The sequence below is a fragment of the Alosa sapidissima genome, chromosome 18 (assembly GCF_018492685.1).
Source record: "Alosa sapidissima isolate fAloSap1 chromosome 18, fAloSap1.pri, whole genome shotgun sequence".
NCBI lineage: Eukaryota > Metazoa > Chordata > Actinopteri > Clupeiformes > Clupeidae > Alosa > Alosa sapidissima.
In genome coordinates, this window is record NC_055974.1 from 8,138,533 (window position 1) to 8,157,148 (window position 18,616).

General features: G+C 45.1%; 1 protein-coding gene across 5 annotated transcripts in view; it reads right to left on the reverse strand.

Moving 5' to 3' along the window:
• Nucleotides 1-18,616, reverse strand: part of dock8 (dedicator of cytokinesis 8) — a 44,424-nt gene that overhangs the window by 11,296 nt on the left and 14,512 nt on the right. For 3 of the 5 annotated variants that reach the window (XM_042070331.1, XM_042070330.1, XM_042070333.1), the window contains 27 exons: nt 18,276-18,347; nt 17,733-17,841; nt 13,709-13,921; nt 12,705-12,790; nt 11,970-12,036; nt 9,884-10,033; nt 9,525-9,605; nt 9,015-9,171; nt 8,577-8,710; nt 8,084-8,174; nt 7,762-7,924; nt 7,240-7,357; nt 6,967-7,037; nt 6,686-6,830; nt 6,086-6,187; nt 5,785-5,880; nt 5,251-5,485; nt 4,571-4,735; nt 3,862-4,031; nt 3,408-3,494; nt 3,052-3,147; nt 2,299-2,445; nt 1,926-2,039; nt 1,410-1,565; nt 1,035-1,171; nt 665-828; nt 221-366 (listed from right to left, as the gene is read on the reverse strand). In XM_042070331.1, the coding sequence (XP_041926265.1) occupies nt 221-366; nt 665-828; nt 1,035-1,171; nt 1,410-1,565; nt 1,926-2,039; nt 2,299-2,445; nt 3,052-3,147; nt 3,408-3,494; nt 3,862-4,031; nt 4,571-4,735; nt 5,251-5,485; nt 5,785-5,880; nt 6,086-6,187; nt 6,686-6,830; nt 6,967-7,037; nt 7,240-7,357; nt 7,762-7,924; nt 8,084-8,174; nt 8,577-8,710; nt 9,015-9,171; nt 9,525-9,605; nt 9,884-10,033; nt 11,970-12,036; nt 12,705-12,790; nt 13,709-13,921; nt 17,733-17,841; nt 18,276-18,347 (3,472 nt within the window). The remainder of the gene's footprint in view (nt 1-220; nt 367-664; nt 829-1,034; nt 1,172-1,409; nt 1,566-1,925; nt 2,040-2,298; nt 2,446-3,051; nt 3,148-3,407; nt 3,495-3,861; nt 4,032-4,570; nt 4,736-5,250; nt 5,486-5,784; nt 5,881-6,085; nt 6,188-6,685; nt 6,831-6,966; nt 7,038-7,239; nt 7,358-7,761; nt 7,925-8,083; nt 8,175-8,576; nt 8,711-9,014; nt 9,172-9,524; nt 9,606-9,883; nt 10,034-11,969; nt 12,037-12,704; nt 12,791-13,708; nt 13,922-17,732; nt 17,842-18,275; nt 18,348-18,616) is intronic. The other 2 variants (XM_042070334.1, XM_042070332.1) reach the window with 1 other exon arrangement.

The window sequence follows — 18,616 nt, forward strand, 5'->3', positions numbered from 1 at the left end:
AAACAAAAGAGAGCTTGACACATCCGCCGGACATTTCAAAAGAAAACAGGAAAGCAAAGGAGGAAGTCGCGTTTGTGATTTCGGCTTTCGTGTTCTTTCACCTTGACTCTCTCCATCGGTCACACATGTGTAGACACTTTCTCAGAAGCTAAGCAGGCTTTTGTTCATGCAGTGAGAGAGAGAGAGAGAGAGAGAGGAGAGGGGGAGGTTATACACTCACCATGGAGGCCATGGAAGCCAGCGCATTTCGTGCCAAGGTGTTAAAGGGGTTTCCTGCAATCGCCATGGCAATGTTCTGATTGATGGGGTTGACGTTATCAGGATCCTCCTCAGTGGTCTTGGCTTTGCCGCCGCGTGTGTCTGATACTGTGAAATCAAGCCAGAGTGGACAGACCATCAAACATAAACCCATAAACCCAGCTTATGATTAAACATGTAGTTAATCAAGATAGTTTGGTTGAACAAGTAAGAGATTTATAGAGTTACGGTAATCATACTTTTTGTAGTTTCACAAGTACACCAGTATGGGTATATATTGATGTGTTGTACAGATCTCACATTATGATCACTATGCCTACAAACTCTAATGCAAGATAATTTATTTGCCCTTGAGAAATAAAATGCATATGGCTGAGTGTGTGTCCAAAATGGAAGGCAAACAAACCTGTGAAGTCCAGGGAGTTGATGGATTCGATGATGACGCCCACCAGGGGGAGGTAGAGAGCAGCGATCTTGGCTCGCACCTCCGGCCTCATGCAGCGATGGTCCAGGTCATGAGCGCAGAGCAGACTGTACGTGGCATTGATGGCTTTCCTCTGCACCTTCCCTCTACAGCACACAACACACACAGAGGCCAATGACACACGAGAAGGGAAATGCAATGACCCGTGTACCTGCCCCTGGTCAAACGTCTGTGTGTATCGTGTAGATATATATTTCTATTCAGCTCAATATTATCTGGCTCTTATGATTATGAGCTTAATGGAAAGTAATGATCCTTAGTGTGTTCCGATCAGACTCCGCGGTCACTTTACCCGTCCTGCTCCATCTCCAGAGCAGCGTCCAGCTCCGTCAGCAGGAGGCCGGTCAGGAAGTGCTGCTGCTTGAACTCTGGAGAGAGATCAAACATGGCCATGATCTTCTGCTCCTGAAAACTACACGAGCTTGAAGTCTGCAGAAAGAAACAGACAGAGAGAGAGAGAGAGAGAGAGAGAGAGAGAGCTGTTGAGTGGGAATGACTATATTTTTTCATAGCATAGTCTACTGTAATATCACACTATGACATCCTTAGCATAGGATTTGCAAAACTGTAGACCTACTATAACAAGCAGCTAAATTTAACTAACGCCACAGTAGCACGGGTTTGGACTGGACCTAACTGCCCGTTAGCATAGCGGCCGTGGTCAGACCTGTGAGGATATGGATGGGCAGGGCGAGGCGGGGGCGGACGCAGGGCTGCTGAAGTACAGGCTGAGGTTGAGGTAGTGCTCGTGGCTGCACAGGATCCGCAGGAACTCCAGCCTCGTGCTGATCACCGTCGTCATGGATACAGCCTTTGCGCTCATCTGAAGGACGAAGTGACACAGGATTACCGTCATGGCAACACACAACACACTTCTATCTGCATAGAAGTGCATAAACAGCTCTAAGATTATACTGTAGCATTACATTATACTACTATTATGTCTGTTCACTTCATAACAACTTAATATAGTATGTAGCGTATCATAACACATACATATAATATGTAGTGTAGCCAATGTTTTTGGTAAGTCTCTTGTGTATGCAATAGGTAAGGTCATGTGTTGTCTGGTAGAAGTGACCATGCTTATAACGCAGGACAGACTCAATGTGAGCAGACCCAGTGGTGTCTAATAGAGGGGGTGGGGTGGGGTGGGTTGGGGGGGTTGTCTGGGGGCTCTTGCCTGGTTGCAGTAGGACTTGACCAGCCTGAAGACAAAGCCCCGGTCCATGAGCGACATGAGGTCGTACAGGAAGAAGGCCAGACTGATGTTCACCTTCTCAGCTTGCTCCGTTTCCTAAGAGCACAACACCAGAGCAGAGAGATGATTGATGACACGTCACTACATGTGGCCCGTCAGCACATACTAATCCACAACAAAGAGTTACATTTGAATATTTCTATCCTCTTATAACAAAGTAGGGTTGAATGAATCTAACTTTGATACAACCAGATTCAGCTCATATCAGAGGGACACTGTTCTCATACATGCTAAGCCTTAAATAATTAAGGCAGTACAGTGTAAGAGGTAGTGGCCTGAGGCTATGCTAAGCTACCTTCTGCTTGACCAGGCTCGTGCCAATCTCGGCCGTCACCACGTTAACGATGGTGGTGATGTCGTCCTTGAACCGGTCAGAGAAGCGGCTCTGGCGAGGTATGGACTTCCTGTCCATCTGAGAGACGTGCTGAGCCATGCTCTTCACCTGAACGCACAAAAAAATGTACATGAGATGGACCAGACTGGACATTCACAGACATTAGTAGAACTTGAGAGAGAGAGAGAGATAGAGAGATAGAGGGCAAGGGGGAGAGGGAGGGAGAGAGAGGGAAAGGATGAGGGAGAGAGGGGGGGAGAGAGAGAGAGAGAGAGAGAGAGAGAGAGAGAGAGAGAGGGAGATAGAGAGATAGAGGGCAAGGGGGAGAGGGAGGGAAAGGATGAGGGAGAGAGGGGGAGAGAGAGAGAGAGCGAGAGAGAGGGAGGGTGAAAGAGAGGGAGAGGGAGGGAGGGAGAGAGAGAGGGAGAGGGAGGGGGAGAGGGAGAGAGAGAGAGAGAGAGAGAGGGAAAGGATGAGGGAGAGAGGGGGAGAGAGAGAGAGAGCGAGAGAGAGGGAGGGTGAAAGAGAGGGAGAGGGAGGGAGGGAGGGAGAGAGAGAGAGAGAGAGAGAGAGAGAGAGAGAGAGAGAGAGAGAGAGAGAGAGAGAGAGAGAGAGAGAGAGAGAGAGAGAGAGAGAGAAAGAAAGAAAGAAAGAAAGAAAGAAAGACAGACAGACAGGCAGGCAGACAAGACAGACAGACAGTGCCAGGCTTACCAGGAGCTCAAAGAAGAACCAGGCGTACTTGTAGGCGTTCTCACGACAGATTCCGGTACTGACCACCATTTGTAGAGCGAGCTCTTCATGGAATTGCTATGAAATGATGTGGACAATGAGATTGGCAAAACTACCTATCCATATGGTTTCAGTATTCCAACACCTGATGACCTAAAATTCACTGGCTACGTTTTACAAGTATGAAGGCCCCAATTGAGCAAATACATTAAAGAATACAGCATGAATACATCTGAAGACAAAACATCATAGTGATAGTTAAAGGATATGTTTGTAATGTAAAGTAACACTAATGTAACCAGAACATCATCAGTTGTGGGTCATGGGTTGTGTGGTACCTTTTTATTAATGGGCTTCATCCCTGCTGAAGAAGTACTGGTGTCCACATATGTTGACATGCGACAACTGGGATGGTTGGCACCCTGCTGACAAAATACATACAGTAGCTATTAGTGACTAAATACTGATCATACAGTTGCTCATACTGATGCTGTGAGTGCAAATCAAACTGAAGTGTGAACTGTGCGTGTGTGTCTCTGTGTGTGTGTGTGTGTGTGCGAGTGTATGTGTGTGTCCATGCTTGCATGTGCATTTATGTACAATATGTGCATGAGTGCTTGCAGATATCTCTGAATGAGACTCCACACATGCATGCGTGTCTGGATGTGTGTGTTGTGTGTGTATCTGTGTGTCTTATGTGTGTGTGTATCTGTGTGTCTCGGTGTTGTGTGTTGTGTGTGTGCTGTGTGTGTGTATCTGTGTGTGTTGTGTGTGTTGTGTGTGTGTGTGCACCTTTCCGGACAGGATGCTCTTGACCTCGGCGTCCTCGGCCGACTGCGGCGCGGGGATGTCCGGGTTGCTGCTGCTGCGGATCCTGGACTGTAGCAGCATGCTGCCCACCGTGCTGGCCGTCGCTCTGCCCAGCGTGCTGTAGCGTGCCTCTGGGTGCACCTGGTGCCCACCTGCCCACGCCATGCCACAGCAGAGAGAGGGAGGGAGAGGGAGAGAGAGAGAGGGAGAGAGAGAGGGAGAGAGAGGGATAGAGGGCAAGGGGGAGAGGGAGGGAGAGAGAGGGAGAGAGGGAGAGAGAGAGAGGTGATGCAACTGGCTGTAGCGTCCGTACCACATGGGTCTAAAGCAAGTGGTGTGCTCCTCCACATTTGCGCGTGTCAAAGATGTGTCATTGACGCGTGGTCTCAATTGTTGGGAAGCACACGACACACCTCACACATGCGCATTGATGCAATTCTTATCACGCGGCGCGTGCGCCGGACAAAGACGTGGGAACATGTGACGGCCTTAAATGCCCACAGGGGTTCGAATTAGTCCCAAGGTCATTTCCCAATCCCACCCCATATCTTACTCGCTTCCGGTCACTTTTCACTATCCTATCTAAATAAAGGCAAAACGCCCAAAAATATACTTTCATAAACAAACAAACAAACAAACAAACAAACAAAGACAGTAAAGGGGCTGCGTGCCGTGGGCATCTCTCCCTCACCTGTGCTGGCCATCTCCCCCTGCGTCTCGGGCAGTCGGAAGGCGTAGTACAGGTACTTGGCCAGTAGACAGTTCCTGCCCTGATGGTCCCTCTCCAGCTCCTGGCTGTTGTGGAGGCTGTTGATGATGGACACCACCGACTCGAAGGCGATCTGCCCCAGGTTGGCTGTGAGGAAGCAGAGGAGAGGAGTTGTACTTGGAGGGATTTTGGAGACTGAGGGTTGCAACGTTCCATATGGTCAGTGTTTCAGAAACGGTGTCATTCCTCTAGGTATAGTGCTTTACTTCTGGTAAATAAATTAAATGTCAATCATTATTATTACTAATATTATTACTAATAGTAGTAGTAGTAGTAGTAGTAGTAGTAGTATATTATTAGCATGCTACCGTGACCTAAATGACAAATCATAGCAGTAAGGCTGACATAAATATGTATACATAAAAGGGCGTAAAACATGTACAAACATGGTAACATTGTGCTACTGTCACATCGCTGCAACATGAGTATAAGCTGTGTCCTCCTGACGCATCTGTCCTGAGATAGTTTTTCATTTTTTTGTTTGTTTGTTCTGAGTGTGCTCGTCCATGAAAGTGCATGTGATTCTTGGGTGTTTGTGCACATGCTTCTACGTGTGTGTGTGTGTTAATTTTCACAGGTGTGTTCTATCGACTCCTCCTCACCCGTTTGCCCGGCGATGACCATGGGCTGCATGATGAGGCGGAAGAGCTTGTCCAGCACCTGGTGCAGGAAGAGCACGAGCGGCTCGAGGCGCGACGAGGACAGCGAGACGATGCTGAGCTTCAGCTCGTGCTCCACCTTGTTCTCGGGGATCTTGTCGTCCCGCAGGCGGATGGGGAAGGTCACCTTGCCCTCCAGCGCGTGGCACAGCGTGAAGAAGCGCTCCAGGTGGTTGTCCTGTCACGGGGGGAGAACGGAGGGGTGTGAGCATGTACGCACTTCAACGTGTGTGTGTGTGTGTGTGTGTGTGTGTGTGTGTGTGTGTGTGTGTGTGTGTGTGTCTGTGTGTGTACAAGGTTCTACATGTGCAATGTTCTATATGTGCAATGTTCTATATGTGTGTGCATGAATGTGCTTGATTTCATTAATGTGCTTGTTTTATTAAGTTTGTGACTATGTCCATGTTTCTGTGTGTGTGTGTGGGTGGTGTGCGTGTGTGTTTCCCCTCTAAGGTGTGTTTACACTACACGACATACCTGAGTGTGGACTGAGGACACAGCCTGCAGCTCCAGGTTGAACACGCCCTTGTGGCTCTCCATCCACTTCACAGGAGGCACCTGAGTTGGTATCCTCTACGGGGACCACACCAGAACATCATCATCATCATCATCATCATCATCATCATCATCATCATGACCCACACCTCTGTTCTCAGCCACACACGATTCATTCCTTTACATAGTCGGTGACCAGCGTTACTCGTTAATCACTGATCTGAGATCAGATGATCAGAGCTGGTCTGGGTGGATGTTAAGTGAGCGGGCACATGGTGCTCACCTCTGGGGAGTGCATGGAGTAGTTCACCGGCAGCTTCTCCAGCGCTATGGGGAGACAGTACTGACCGGTCTGCAGACGGTCAGTATGCACTATGGGCAGCCACTGCAATGAGAAACATAACACTATGCATCATGTGCTGTACAGTACATCATGACATTGATCATATCATAGAGAGTAGATACAGAGCTTGTGCCAAACAGTACAGATTCTGGCACAGTCTCTCTGCTCTGGGTGTAACACATGATCATTTGGGTTATCTGGTTAGTTAAGTATTCTTTGGCTTAATTACAACAGATATAGACAATGATCTTCGGTCACAGTGAGCAGGACACTGGTACAGTTATAGGATGTCCCTGTCCCAATTCCAGTCGCATATCTCCCCCAAGAGCAGGCAGGGCTTCAGCAAGGCTTTAGGCAGTGCTTGAAGTTATCAGAAAGTTTGCAGACATTGTTTTTCAAATCTTAAACATCCTGGCCCACTTCTCAATTCTGGCACAGTGCTTGGAAACGTTAGGCCCTGCTTCTGTCCATCTTTCATCACTACTCTGGTGCTGCTGGCCATGGCCGACAGACAGACAGAAAGCCCTTGGGACGACTCACAGAGTATCCGACGAGGGACTCGACGGCGCCCGCCTGGCTCTGCTTCTGCTGGCAGCTGATGTGGTAGAAGGTGAAGAGCAGGTGGTGGCGCTCCGTCAGCTTCGCCGGCAGCTTGATCTTCACCTCCTCATAGAAGTCTGGCGACCTGAGACCAAAGCCGTCGGGTCAGTCATTGATTATACCGTATATGCCACTCAGACCTCAGCTAAATTAATACATTACCAGGGTTTGTAGAACTCATATTTTTTTGTTATTCGAGGAATTGTATAAATTATACTCGCTTGTTATGGTAAGTCACTGGTGTATAAGCCTCTGTAACAAATTCCGGGCCACTGGATTTTCCAAATATGACCTAAGGATAGGAATCAGAACATCATTATATTTATATTTACAGAATATATATGAATGTAAATCCATTCCTCCCATAAGTTCCATAAGTTTCCTTAATTCATTTTTGAATGGTGAGATGTGATGATTCATGTTGACTTGACAAAGCAGTGTCGTTTACTATATAATACTGATTTGGTCAATGAAGTGAACTGCAAATGACTTACAGGTAGAACACTGGCCGGCTCCTCTCCGCTCATGAACTGGATTTTGATAGTGATGTTCCTGGCCGAGGTGAGCCGATTGGCCACGTTGAGCCGCTGAGGGTAAACAAACAGGATGTTTCTGTAAAAAAGGGAAAAATACAAACAGAAAGGTTAAACAAAAACAAAGGGTAAACAAATAAACACAGGCTGATGTCATGGTGAAACTCTCTGTTTTTGCCAAACAGACAGCAAATTAAAAACGGTCTGGAACTGATCTTGGCTTCGCGCGGCTGACAGGCTGCTGCACTACCATAGCAAACCAGTAGGTGGCAGCAGAGTTACATGGCGATAATGATAACATCACTCAAGTGCAACTTTCGGAAGAGCAAGAAGAGAGTGTAAGACAAAAGTTATGAGTTAACAGGTTACTAGCATTGGGGTAAACTGCAGAGTGAAAATAATCCAGTAGCCCCTCTATCCGTTGCGGTCTTACAGGAAGAAAACAGAGCATGTCTTCTGTGAGATGACATCTTATGTAATGACCTGTAAATGCTGTGAGGGACGTAGACCTCACTGGAGGGGAACTCCAGGACCTCTTTGATCAGGCGCGGGTTCTTATCAGCCAAGGGTTTGACGAGGATGAGCTCAGGAGAGAGGCAGCCCGTCATGCTCTCTGGTGCTGGCTGCACCTCCAGTTTGATCATACCTGAAAAGCCAAACACAACCTTCAAATAAATGAATAGCCACCTGCATATTTCACCAACATGCAACACAATAAGATGTCTTTAGACATGCAATACTCGTTACGTATTTACACTTAACACTCTACATATGTCTAGATAAGGGTTTAAGGGGTTGAGTTCACCTGGTATTGTCTTAGTTCGTCTCTGTATTGACGTTCTCTTGATATCGCCCAGAAACTTGAACAAGTCCTCATCACTCAGGCGGTCGCCCTCCTAAACACATGAATGGAAGACCTCAGTGGAGCCGTAGTTAATCAACATGCTCTGAGGCCAAGACATCTGGCACAATGCCACAGACATAAATCATAAATCTAATATTTGGATGTAGTACAATTTCAGCTTGAAAAACAGGGTGGTTCAATAAATGTTGTTTGGCTAACTGAGGCCTTTCCATGATGATGTGTAACAAGACAAACCAAAAAGCGATACACATCATGGCATTTTTACTGCTGGAATTCCTCAACATATCTCTCTTCAACCGTAACCCGATCCTATCCTCATGACTTTGCACTGGGTTTGTAAAAGTATGTAGCCCATGACCCTCAGAGGTAGTTGCATGGAGCCTGAAGGTGCTTCCTATTAAACAAGGCTCCTGAGTTGCATTGTGGGACAGACCTGTTTGAAGAGGGTATTGATGGTGATGTTGGCAGGTTTGAACCCCGACAGGTTGTACTGGTCCTCCATGTACAAGAAGCGTTCAGAGTTCCGTCGTGGCAGATAAGCCCTTCTTTCCAAACTACTACCTTTACCTGTTTAACCGAACAAATGTCTGTTGATGTTACTGTGTTCTTGATATCAGATAAATAGCAATTACACAGGTCTATTGGTTATCTACACAATAGAGTCATCTCTGACTCTAAAAAGAAAGAAAATGTTCTAACATTCTAATAGTGTTCTAACGTTCTAATAACATCTAATTTCTCCTGTAAGTAGAAATGAGACAGAATGCAAAAGCAAACTGCCCTTCATATGACATGCCATGATGGTATTATGGATATACGCCATGATGAAATGCTTCCCGCCTACATGTACGTGTGAAGTGTTTTGTCTCACCGTTAACACCGTCGGCCTCAGCCATGTCTCGTTCCAGCGTGGTGGTGGTCACACCCATGATGTTGACCACCCCCCATGCGAAGGGCATCCTATAGCGGCCAAGCCTCTGACAGAACTGCTCCGCCTGGGTCTTCAGCTTGTCCAGTTTATCCCGATTCTGAAATGATACATACTCACATATTAGATCACTAGCTGCAGCTTGTGAGCACTTTGCACTTTTCACTGATTGGATTAAAAATTGCATCGGCAACATTGGTGTGCGAGTTCTTTCTAGACTGAAGCACTGTTGAGCTGTTAAAATGTTTTTCTAGTATACCGTTTTATTGAAACCTAACTGTAGAACTTGTATCATTGTTTCGGACAACAGCTAGGCAAATAAAGAAAAGGGTTCCACAAGATTCTTAAGTGAAGGACAATGAAACGTGTGCTTTCAGTCTAGATCCAGCCCTAACCCAAGCATCATGGGGACTTGTCTGTTAAATGATAAATAGATGAGAGGGTGTTGAGTACCTTAGCTGTGTCACTCTCTCTCATGCTCATGTAGGGGTCTGCACAGTCACTTATCTCCCCCTGCTGTAGCACCTTCTCAATCTGAAAACACACACACACACACACACACCACGCACACACACACACACACACACACACACAGAGATGTGAGAACAGTGTTTCTCTGTGTCATACTATAGTCCTACTACCTACTCAAAAGACACATTTTAGTACACAGTGAATCCATACAAAAGTAATGCATGTTATATGCGTTGTATGTGCATGATGACAATGGCGTTTCCAACTGGCACGTACGACCACCCATACAGTATGAGTACATGTGTTAGACAGGGAAGCATATGCCCAGGTATGCCCTTTACCTTGACTACCAGGTAGATGTCTTGGGAGGGCTGTGTGATGGAGAAGATGGCCGCCTTGGCCTGGCTGGAGGGGTCGATGCTGGGGGTGTGAGGCCGCAGGAGCCCCCTCATCGTGTCCGAATTCAAGTCAAAGTGGAAGTCCTCAGAGATCTACCGTTAGACAGGCAGAGAACATGAAAAAAAATAGTTCTGACCCTGGTGAAGTGCACAAAGTTTGTGTGTGTCTGTGTGTGTGTGTGTGTGTGGGGGTGTGTGTGTGTCTCCGATGGGGATAGGGAAGGGTAGATTTCTACGAAAAGCATAGTCATGATTTCAAAATCTACTTCCTGTGGCAGGGTCAGCAGCACACTCACAGGGGTAAAGAAAACACAGAGACCCATGAACGCGCGCGCACGCACACGCACACATACACACACACACACCTATGCAAATGCAACAGAGCACACACAAGGAAACCTTGCACTACACAAACACGGGAGGATTTAATTTGCATGCAATCCCAACGTACATCTACTGAAGGACTCGATTACACTCAGCAGTCCTCCCTCAACACACACATACGTGTCCTAGGCAAAATTGTACCACTGACCAAGAAACATCATATACAGAACACACACAACAATTAAACTGTGTGTGCAGAAACACACAACAATTAAACTGTGTGTGCAAAGTATTGTCGGTTGCTGTTCTCTTTGAAATCATTACATCAGTTAAACTCAGTCATATCTCCAAAGGTTGATCAGCTAAAAGTATGACCAGTTAATATGTCATTTATCTTCATGTTCTGACGGCATAGTAAGTACACATGTGATAACAGATCAGCTGGCATCCAACAGAAAACATCAAATTCCTTCACGGTTTGGGTCAAGGAGGCTCACTTAATACAGTATGTCCCTCGCTGAGGAGACGTCGCCCCTCCTTAAGGCAATGACATACAATATCCTGTTGCTGGGGAAGGCCAGTCCTCTGAACACAATCCCAGTGAGGGCTTCAGTGTGCTCTGTTGTCTTCCCCACAGCTGGGTCAACTCCCTTCATTTGAAACAAAGTTTATTTTCATCTCCCACATCAAGACCAAGCGAGGGTGAACGCTCTGAGGTTTTGGCACTTGTACGTGAAGTTCGCTTTTTTTTTATATTTCTCAAGGCCCCACAGCAATTGTGACAACACTTTTTTTTTTTTTTTTTTTCAGAATTCAATCATGGTTCAACGGAGTGCAAACGTCCAGTAAAACGTTTTCCACGGCATTACAAATGTGTTGCCTCTCTGATATTTTTAGTCGTTTCGGGATTTTCAGCGGAACGTTAAGTGGGTCACAGATGTGAACCAACTGCCTGGACGCTCACGATGGCACAGATGCTGTCTAATCACCTGTTTGGCTTTGGCAAGAGTAAAAACCAAAACAAAATCATCTGCCCTTCCTCGGATTGCAAACACACAGTGCTACATATTTGTTTCAAATCCTGCGTCTCTCTCATTCTCTTCTGAAGTCACTGTATGCGTTGTGTCCAACTCGTAACCTACAAAAATCAAAAATGCCCTGGTTTTCAGAGAGAGAATAGGTTGTTTGTGCTTGTTTTAACAGGGACCCCTCCGTCGTTCCTCCCCAAGGAAGGCCTCTCTCATTAAAGTTACCATAACATATTCCTCTCAAGTAACTGGAACCATATTAGGATGACACAGCCTATTGGGTGTGGATCTCTGTTTTCTGGAACATAGAGCCAGTTACCTCACACACTTTATATGAAGCCCACAATAGAAGCTGAGGCTCATAAACAAAACAAAAAAAAAAAAAACCCATGTGATGCTTTTTTGGCCAGCACAGACTCACACAGTACATCAGACATCAGTCCATCACTGTGTCATGTCGGCACTGCCCTTCGGAGATCCTCTGGCAGAAACACACTCATGTTCATGTGATCTTCCCAAAGGTTTCAACCCAGGCAGACACAGAGAGACAGAGCGCTTAGAAATGTTTCACAGCTCCTAGCTGTGTTGTGAGTCCCAAGGATAAGGGCGAAAAACAACCGCACCCACCCATCCACCCACCCATGCTTTTTCTGCCCCAGGCTGAAGGAGATGCTTACCTTCTTCTTCTCTTTGAGGTCATATAGGGCCATGGTTGCAAAAACTGGTTCTATATCGATCTCAAACCTGCTCAAACCAGAAGAGGGAGAGAGAGAGAGAGAGAGAGAGAGAGAGAGAGAGAGAGAGAGAGAGAGAGGGAGGGAGAGGGAGAGAGAGAAATACATTGCAGTAGTGAGTGTTTGTGGGAAGCAATTAAGGGCTGGCCTGTCCTATAAGAACCCCACGGATTTAATTAAAAAATCATATGCTTTTTTTGGCTTTAGAAAATGTGATAACATCTTCTTGGTCATCTTTTTTTATTCTGTGTATGAAACATTGTTATGATTAATTTAGAGGAAATCATGTGTTTTAACCCCTCAAGGGATTTAATTAACAACCCCCACCCACACACACACACACTTCCACCTGCAACATCCCACCTATCAAGAGCCACTTAATATTACATGCAGCATTGCATTCCGCTTTTTGTTTTTAAATCATAATTTATCTCATGTTCATTTTCATAATATACTAATGACCCTCATACCCTGAAGCATTATGATAATTATGTACATAATTTCATGTACTCTCATGTACATGGTCCATTGCATATCCATCTCTAACTAATTTGTCATATTCTGTAATGCCAGGCATTAGAGACATCTATCTAAATAAGATGTCACTAAAACAACTGGCTGAAAAGTCTTTCTGTGGCTATAAATGGAAGGGAAATGGAGGTGGAGTTTGATAATTACTTGATGGCTTGGCATCTGACGTAGATCCGGTGACCCATGTGTTCCCGCGGACACTCCGGCTTAGGCCTGATCTCCACAGCATCATCCTAGTGTGTGTGTGTGTGTGTGTGTGTGTGTGTGTGTGAGTGAGTGAGTGAGTGAGTGTGAATGATAGTTCGTGTGTGTGTGTGTGTGTGTGTGTGTGTATGTGTGAATGATAGTTCATGTGTGTGCGTGTGTGTGTGTGTGTGTGAGTGAGTGAGTGAGTGAGTGTGAATGAGAGTTCATGTGTGTGTGTGTGTGTGGGTGTGGGGGGGGGGGGGGGGGGGGTCAGAGAAGAGAGGACATCACGTTCAGTGGGCCCATAATGACCGTGTTGATCTCTGACGTTGATTGAGGGCTGCTAGTCAGCTCAAGTGGAAATATGTGGTCAAAATCTCACCCCTAAAACACTCAGCTGTCAAGACTGAAACAACAATCACGCTGATGCTGAAAGATGCTTTAACAACGCACGAGCCTCAACTATGTGTGGGTTGGACACCACCGCTACCGAGTGACGTTATGAAAATCATCAGGGTTTCTCTGATGAAAGGAGTTCAGAAAAAGGATATGCAACAAGCAGATTCAATTGCTGATTTCCACAAAAACAAAGTGCAGTCAAATATTTTAGTAGACAAAACATTAAGCCCTGCTGAATGAAACTCAAATGTCTCGGTGCTTCTCCGATGACAGGATTTTTAAAAAGCTGTGCTGTGGTTGAATAACTTCTTTTAAACCTCCCTCCAGACTTTTGACTTCTTTTAAACCTCCCTCCAGACAAAATTGTGAGTCTTACATCAACATGTATTTATTTGGTGGATGTTTCCACCCTAAGTAACTGAGGTTTCTATCGCATTAGCATGCAGATTCCCTGGGAATCAAACTCAGACCGGGTCCATGACATTACTAGCGTCTCCCACAAAACTGCTAAAAGCTCCAAGAGAACAAAAACCGAAGAGTTGCTGGTATTAGAGTCTTTACGGTACCTCGTCGGCAGGTGGGTAGAGGGCGAAGAGTTCGGGGTGGCGGTTGCCCTGCCGGGCCTCTTGGTTTAAGCGGTCCAGGTCCTCAGGGTTGCTGAAGCGCAGCAGGCTGTCCACGCGTGCGTCCGGCTGCAGCGCCCGCAGGTCGAAGTTGGAGGATGTGAGTGTGGTGCGGCTGGACTCGTCGCAGAGCGCCGCCAGAGATGGAGACCTCACCTGCAGCAGGGCGGGGATCCATGGGACATGAGACATGATCACAAATATATAATAAAGCCCTTTTTAATCTCAATGAAATACAGCAGGACACAGACAATAGTGGAATAATAAATAAATATATATATATATATATATATATATATATATATATATATATATATATATATATATATATATATATATATATATATATATCCCACTGCTTGGTTGAATTTCCCATTGTCCTACATAATTTAGAACGACCATTAACCGTATGTTATCTGCACACCTATGAAGTAGATCCATTTTTTTGTCCGTATCACACTTGTATATTAATTCGCCGAACTCGTTGTGAAGTTTAAATGAACTGTCACGTTGCATCCGAGCTGTAAAATGCAGACGTTCAGAACATTGCAACATTGTAGCATATGACGGAGGTGGCTTTTAGGTGGCTAGATCAGTGTTTCTCAAAGTGTGGTCTGGGGACCTGGTGGTCCGCAAGCTATCCTAAGTGGTCCGCGAGCAGACATGATAAAATATAATATCTTGCAAGGCTGAACCAACTTGTATGTAAATCCAAACAGTTCTGCAACATGGCTATGTAAGCTACACCAGTTTATATAATATGAATTCTCTGACACAAAAAGGAAGGTGAGGAGGCCTATTGTGTAATATACTGTTGAAGTAGGTTTACTCTTTCTTTTAGCTAGTGGTCCGTGAGGTTTTTTTTATTGGTTAAGTGGTCCTTGGTCTGAAAAAGTTTGAGAAACACTGAGCTAGATGGATGACAGCAGGCTAAGTAAAATAGTGATGTTTCAAAGCTAAAGTTCATCAGAATCTTGGGATACGCCCGCTTGACAACGGGAGAGATAGAACTAACGACTGGCCTTTGGCCGTAGCAACCATCCATTTAGAACTAGTAACGGCAGTTTGTCCTGTGAGTTGAGTAATTAGTTGATATGTGTCAGAAGAAATTAGTTCTACAAACAAGACAGTTTTAGCTATTAAAACGTTTAAATTGTAACAGGAAATGAACACAACGCAAGTGGCAACAGTGGAATAAGCGGGATAATGGACTCCACGGTGGTCTGTTCACAGAAGTTAATGCACTACGAGTTAATGCACCTCCGCTTCACGTCAGGGCCGTTTTACAACCTCGACCGTGCATTAACTACTGTGAACAGACCACCGTGTCGTCCATTATCCCTTACATATATATATATATATATATATATATATATATATATATATATATATATTATACACATTTTATACTGTAAATTCACACTGTTGCAGGTTGCAGATCTCCACAGTTGTAAAACACTGAAGAAAATCCCCATGCAAAGACGTGACCCTGTTATAACAGCACTTCCTCTCTTGTGAAACAATGCATTCCTGCTCCTGCGTCCCCCTGCCTCCAAACGGAGTCACTGAGGTGGTACAGCACGAGACTACACATGCCCTGACAGTGTGTGACCTTAAAACTCTGATTACAGACTCACACTTTGGCTGTGTACAATGAGGGTAAAAGCAGTCTGATTCTTGATTTTTGTAATTGTATGGAACTTTACCAGTACGCTTTTCTTCACCAATTAAGCAAAACTAGTCGAAAACCAGCTTTAAAAGTGTGTTATGTAAACAGTCGAATGTGTCAATAGCAAATGAAGGGTCCATATTTCAAGAGAACAAAAATCCTGGCCTAAGACTTCACTAGAGGGGAACACTGTTCCAGACCACATGGATCTGGCCTGGAAGGAGCAGGGACTGACAATGGGCTTGTTTTTCCCGCGGACAGCCTTGGAAGCTGATGAGAAGTACACCACTGAAACAAGGGCTCTGTGGTTGGGATCATTAATACTTGGCAGGGCAGACCAGGGACGGAAGCACAGGGAGAGAGGGAAGGAGAGAGAGAGAGGGAGGAGAGAGGGAGGGAGAGAGGGAAGCGTGGGGGGGGGGCAGAGTGAATGAATATTCATGCTTCATTGTGTGGTAAGCCTTAGACAAACAGGAGGGGATCCATGCCCAGATGCTGGTAATGGGAAACACAGGGACACTTTCTCTTTTTTTGGCCCACTCCACTTTCTCACTCCATTTCTTCCTCTCCCTCCCTTCCCCTCTTCTTCATACCCCAACTCTCTTGGCCTCCCTCCACTCACCACTGCTCTCAAAACAGGCCGTACTACAGAGTGGGAGATAACTGGATGATAAAGATGTTAAAATGATTACATTATAACAAAGCCTTGAAGGCCCTGTCTTTATCAGACCTGTCTATTTTAAACTTTTAAAATAATTGTCATACTATCATTAAGCTCACTTTATGATGAACCCACATCAGTTCTGGCTCTATCTGTGAATTTTGCACTGTCCTTGTTTCTCAAACCTATAAAACAGAACCTTGGCACAATCGGTCTGTTGTATAATATTGCAACACCAACACCACTGCCAATTTCCTATCACTTATCACCTACAAAATGTCCTCCATTTCAAAGTTATTTATTTGATAAAATATGTTCACTGTATAGATGAAATGGGCTGCTTCAGTTTAAGTTATAGACATTATGAAAATATTAATCCTCTTCTAGGAAATGTATGCGGTAAAACGCTGTATTATGTAATAATGAAACTATTTCATGCAGGTGTGCACTTGTTGGATCTGACACGCAGTTCATATCTTAAAATCCAGTTTCACTTTCTGTGTTTTGGTTTGGCTTTGCCAGTGTTTCCCTAGTTACCAGATCACAACACAAGCGTGCTATACGCTCAAAGGTTGTAGCCTCACACACTCACTTTCACATTCACGGGATGAAAGATTAATCATTTACTTCAAGAGAGCATTTGGAGAAAAACAATCGTGTTACTAAGTTTGGTCAACTCAGCCTGAGGACACAACTGCCTATATCACACTTTAAAGCCCACTAAAAGCTCACACAAATGATGAGTTTTCACATAGATCACCGTTTCCCGAGGTCACCGAGTACTGTCAGTACAAAAAAAACTGTTTTACCGAGCTCGAGTTGCTGCAGCCAACAGCTAAAGCAGCCAGGCAGCTACAGTGCTACACTCTCTGGGGGCATGAACATGGGGACTCATGAACATCGAGAAACGGACATCTAAGTGAAAAATCACAGGAATTCCCCTTTAACACACAAAAGGCCCACAGTGATTACATCTGTAGGCATCCAACACTGTGCAGGGCTGCGATCAGTTCTGCTGAAGCACCAGCACATAACAGGTTTTTTCGGCACTGACACAGAATTTTATTTACAGAATAAAATCTCTGTGACTACAGAATAAAAGCTCATACGTGAAGCATTCATCCCTGACACAACACTTTTGCAGGGAGATGTAGTCTGTGGGTTGGGTTGGATGCTCACCAAAACTGCAGTATGCACAGCAGATTTCCCTACATGTCATACCACCACAGTTTATATTGTACACACTGAAGTGTGAGTAATGCGTGAGAAATGTCATATCTGGAAACATCTGTTAGTATGGAGATGGCAATGACACATTCTGTTTGGTCCTATCCACACACATCTGTGACAGCTATTGATTTGATGATGTAATTAAATGGGGAAAACATAATTAAAAATCATGCTTTTCCATCATTTTCAAAGCAAAGAATCCCATCTTCAACTCCTTATCAACCCCTTAACCATTAGCTTCTAGGTTTGTGGTCCTCAATTACACGGTCTCTGTACCACTGACCAGAGACTAAACACCAAAGACTATAGTACACACTGCATCATTGGCAAACCCTATGCAATAAAGGAGGTTGAGAATGAGTTTAAATATTTGTTTTTGTAGGAGGGGTCAGTGCAGCCGTACGTACCGCTGGCTCCTGTTTCTCGGGCTGCAGGTCGGACTCAAACACCTGCCTCTGGAGGAGCTTGTGGAGGCCGGGGCGCTCCGAGTAGGCACTCCACCCATCGCCTTGACACCTGAGCAAATCAGAGAGGCCCATGTAGGTCACGACCTTGACTGAGAATGTTCATCTTATTCAAAAACGTGATGAAGCATCACAGTGCATACTCCTCGTGTGGACACATATTCAGAATAACATAGGTATGAAACACACTACAACATATATTACTGCTTTTGTTTTATTAATAGTGTAATGGAACGATACAGTATAATATACTGTAGTATGACTTTTTTTGCTATCAGCAACTCAATGCCTAATAAAAGAAAAGACAACTTGAACATTAGGTGGGCTTCATAGGGGGGTGTTGAGTCAATATGACTAAATTCTGATGGACATATGGATGAAATAACTGTCAATCACAAACATGACACGTGTCAGGAAAAAAAATTAAGCACAAAAAAATTGTGTATTTCCGTTTAAATGTGTTTAAGCGGACTACGTCAGACTTACCTTCTACTGACTATTAACCAAGGCTGTGTGTAGCTCTGTACACAGTCTCTCACATGTAGGTCAAGCTCGGCCCTGTGGAGGCACAGAAATCCCCATTGAGTGAGAGAGGGAGAGAAAGAGAGCTGTAAATGAAGTTTCTATCCCTCACACAATCAAAGAGCAGAGGATAAACCAAGGGCACCGCACGCATGGGCACAAGGGAGCTCACAAGAGACAAGTATTTAAGAGGGACGTCTGGTCTGAATATTTCATGAATGAAGACATTACATTGTGGCTACATTACACTGCGGCTTCGGCAATGTTTCCCATGACCCGACCGGCAGAAGAACCTTGTCTGACTT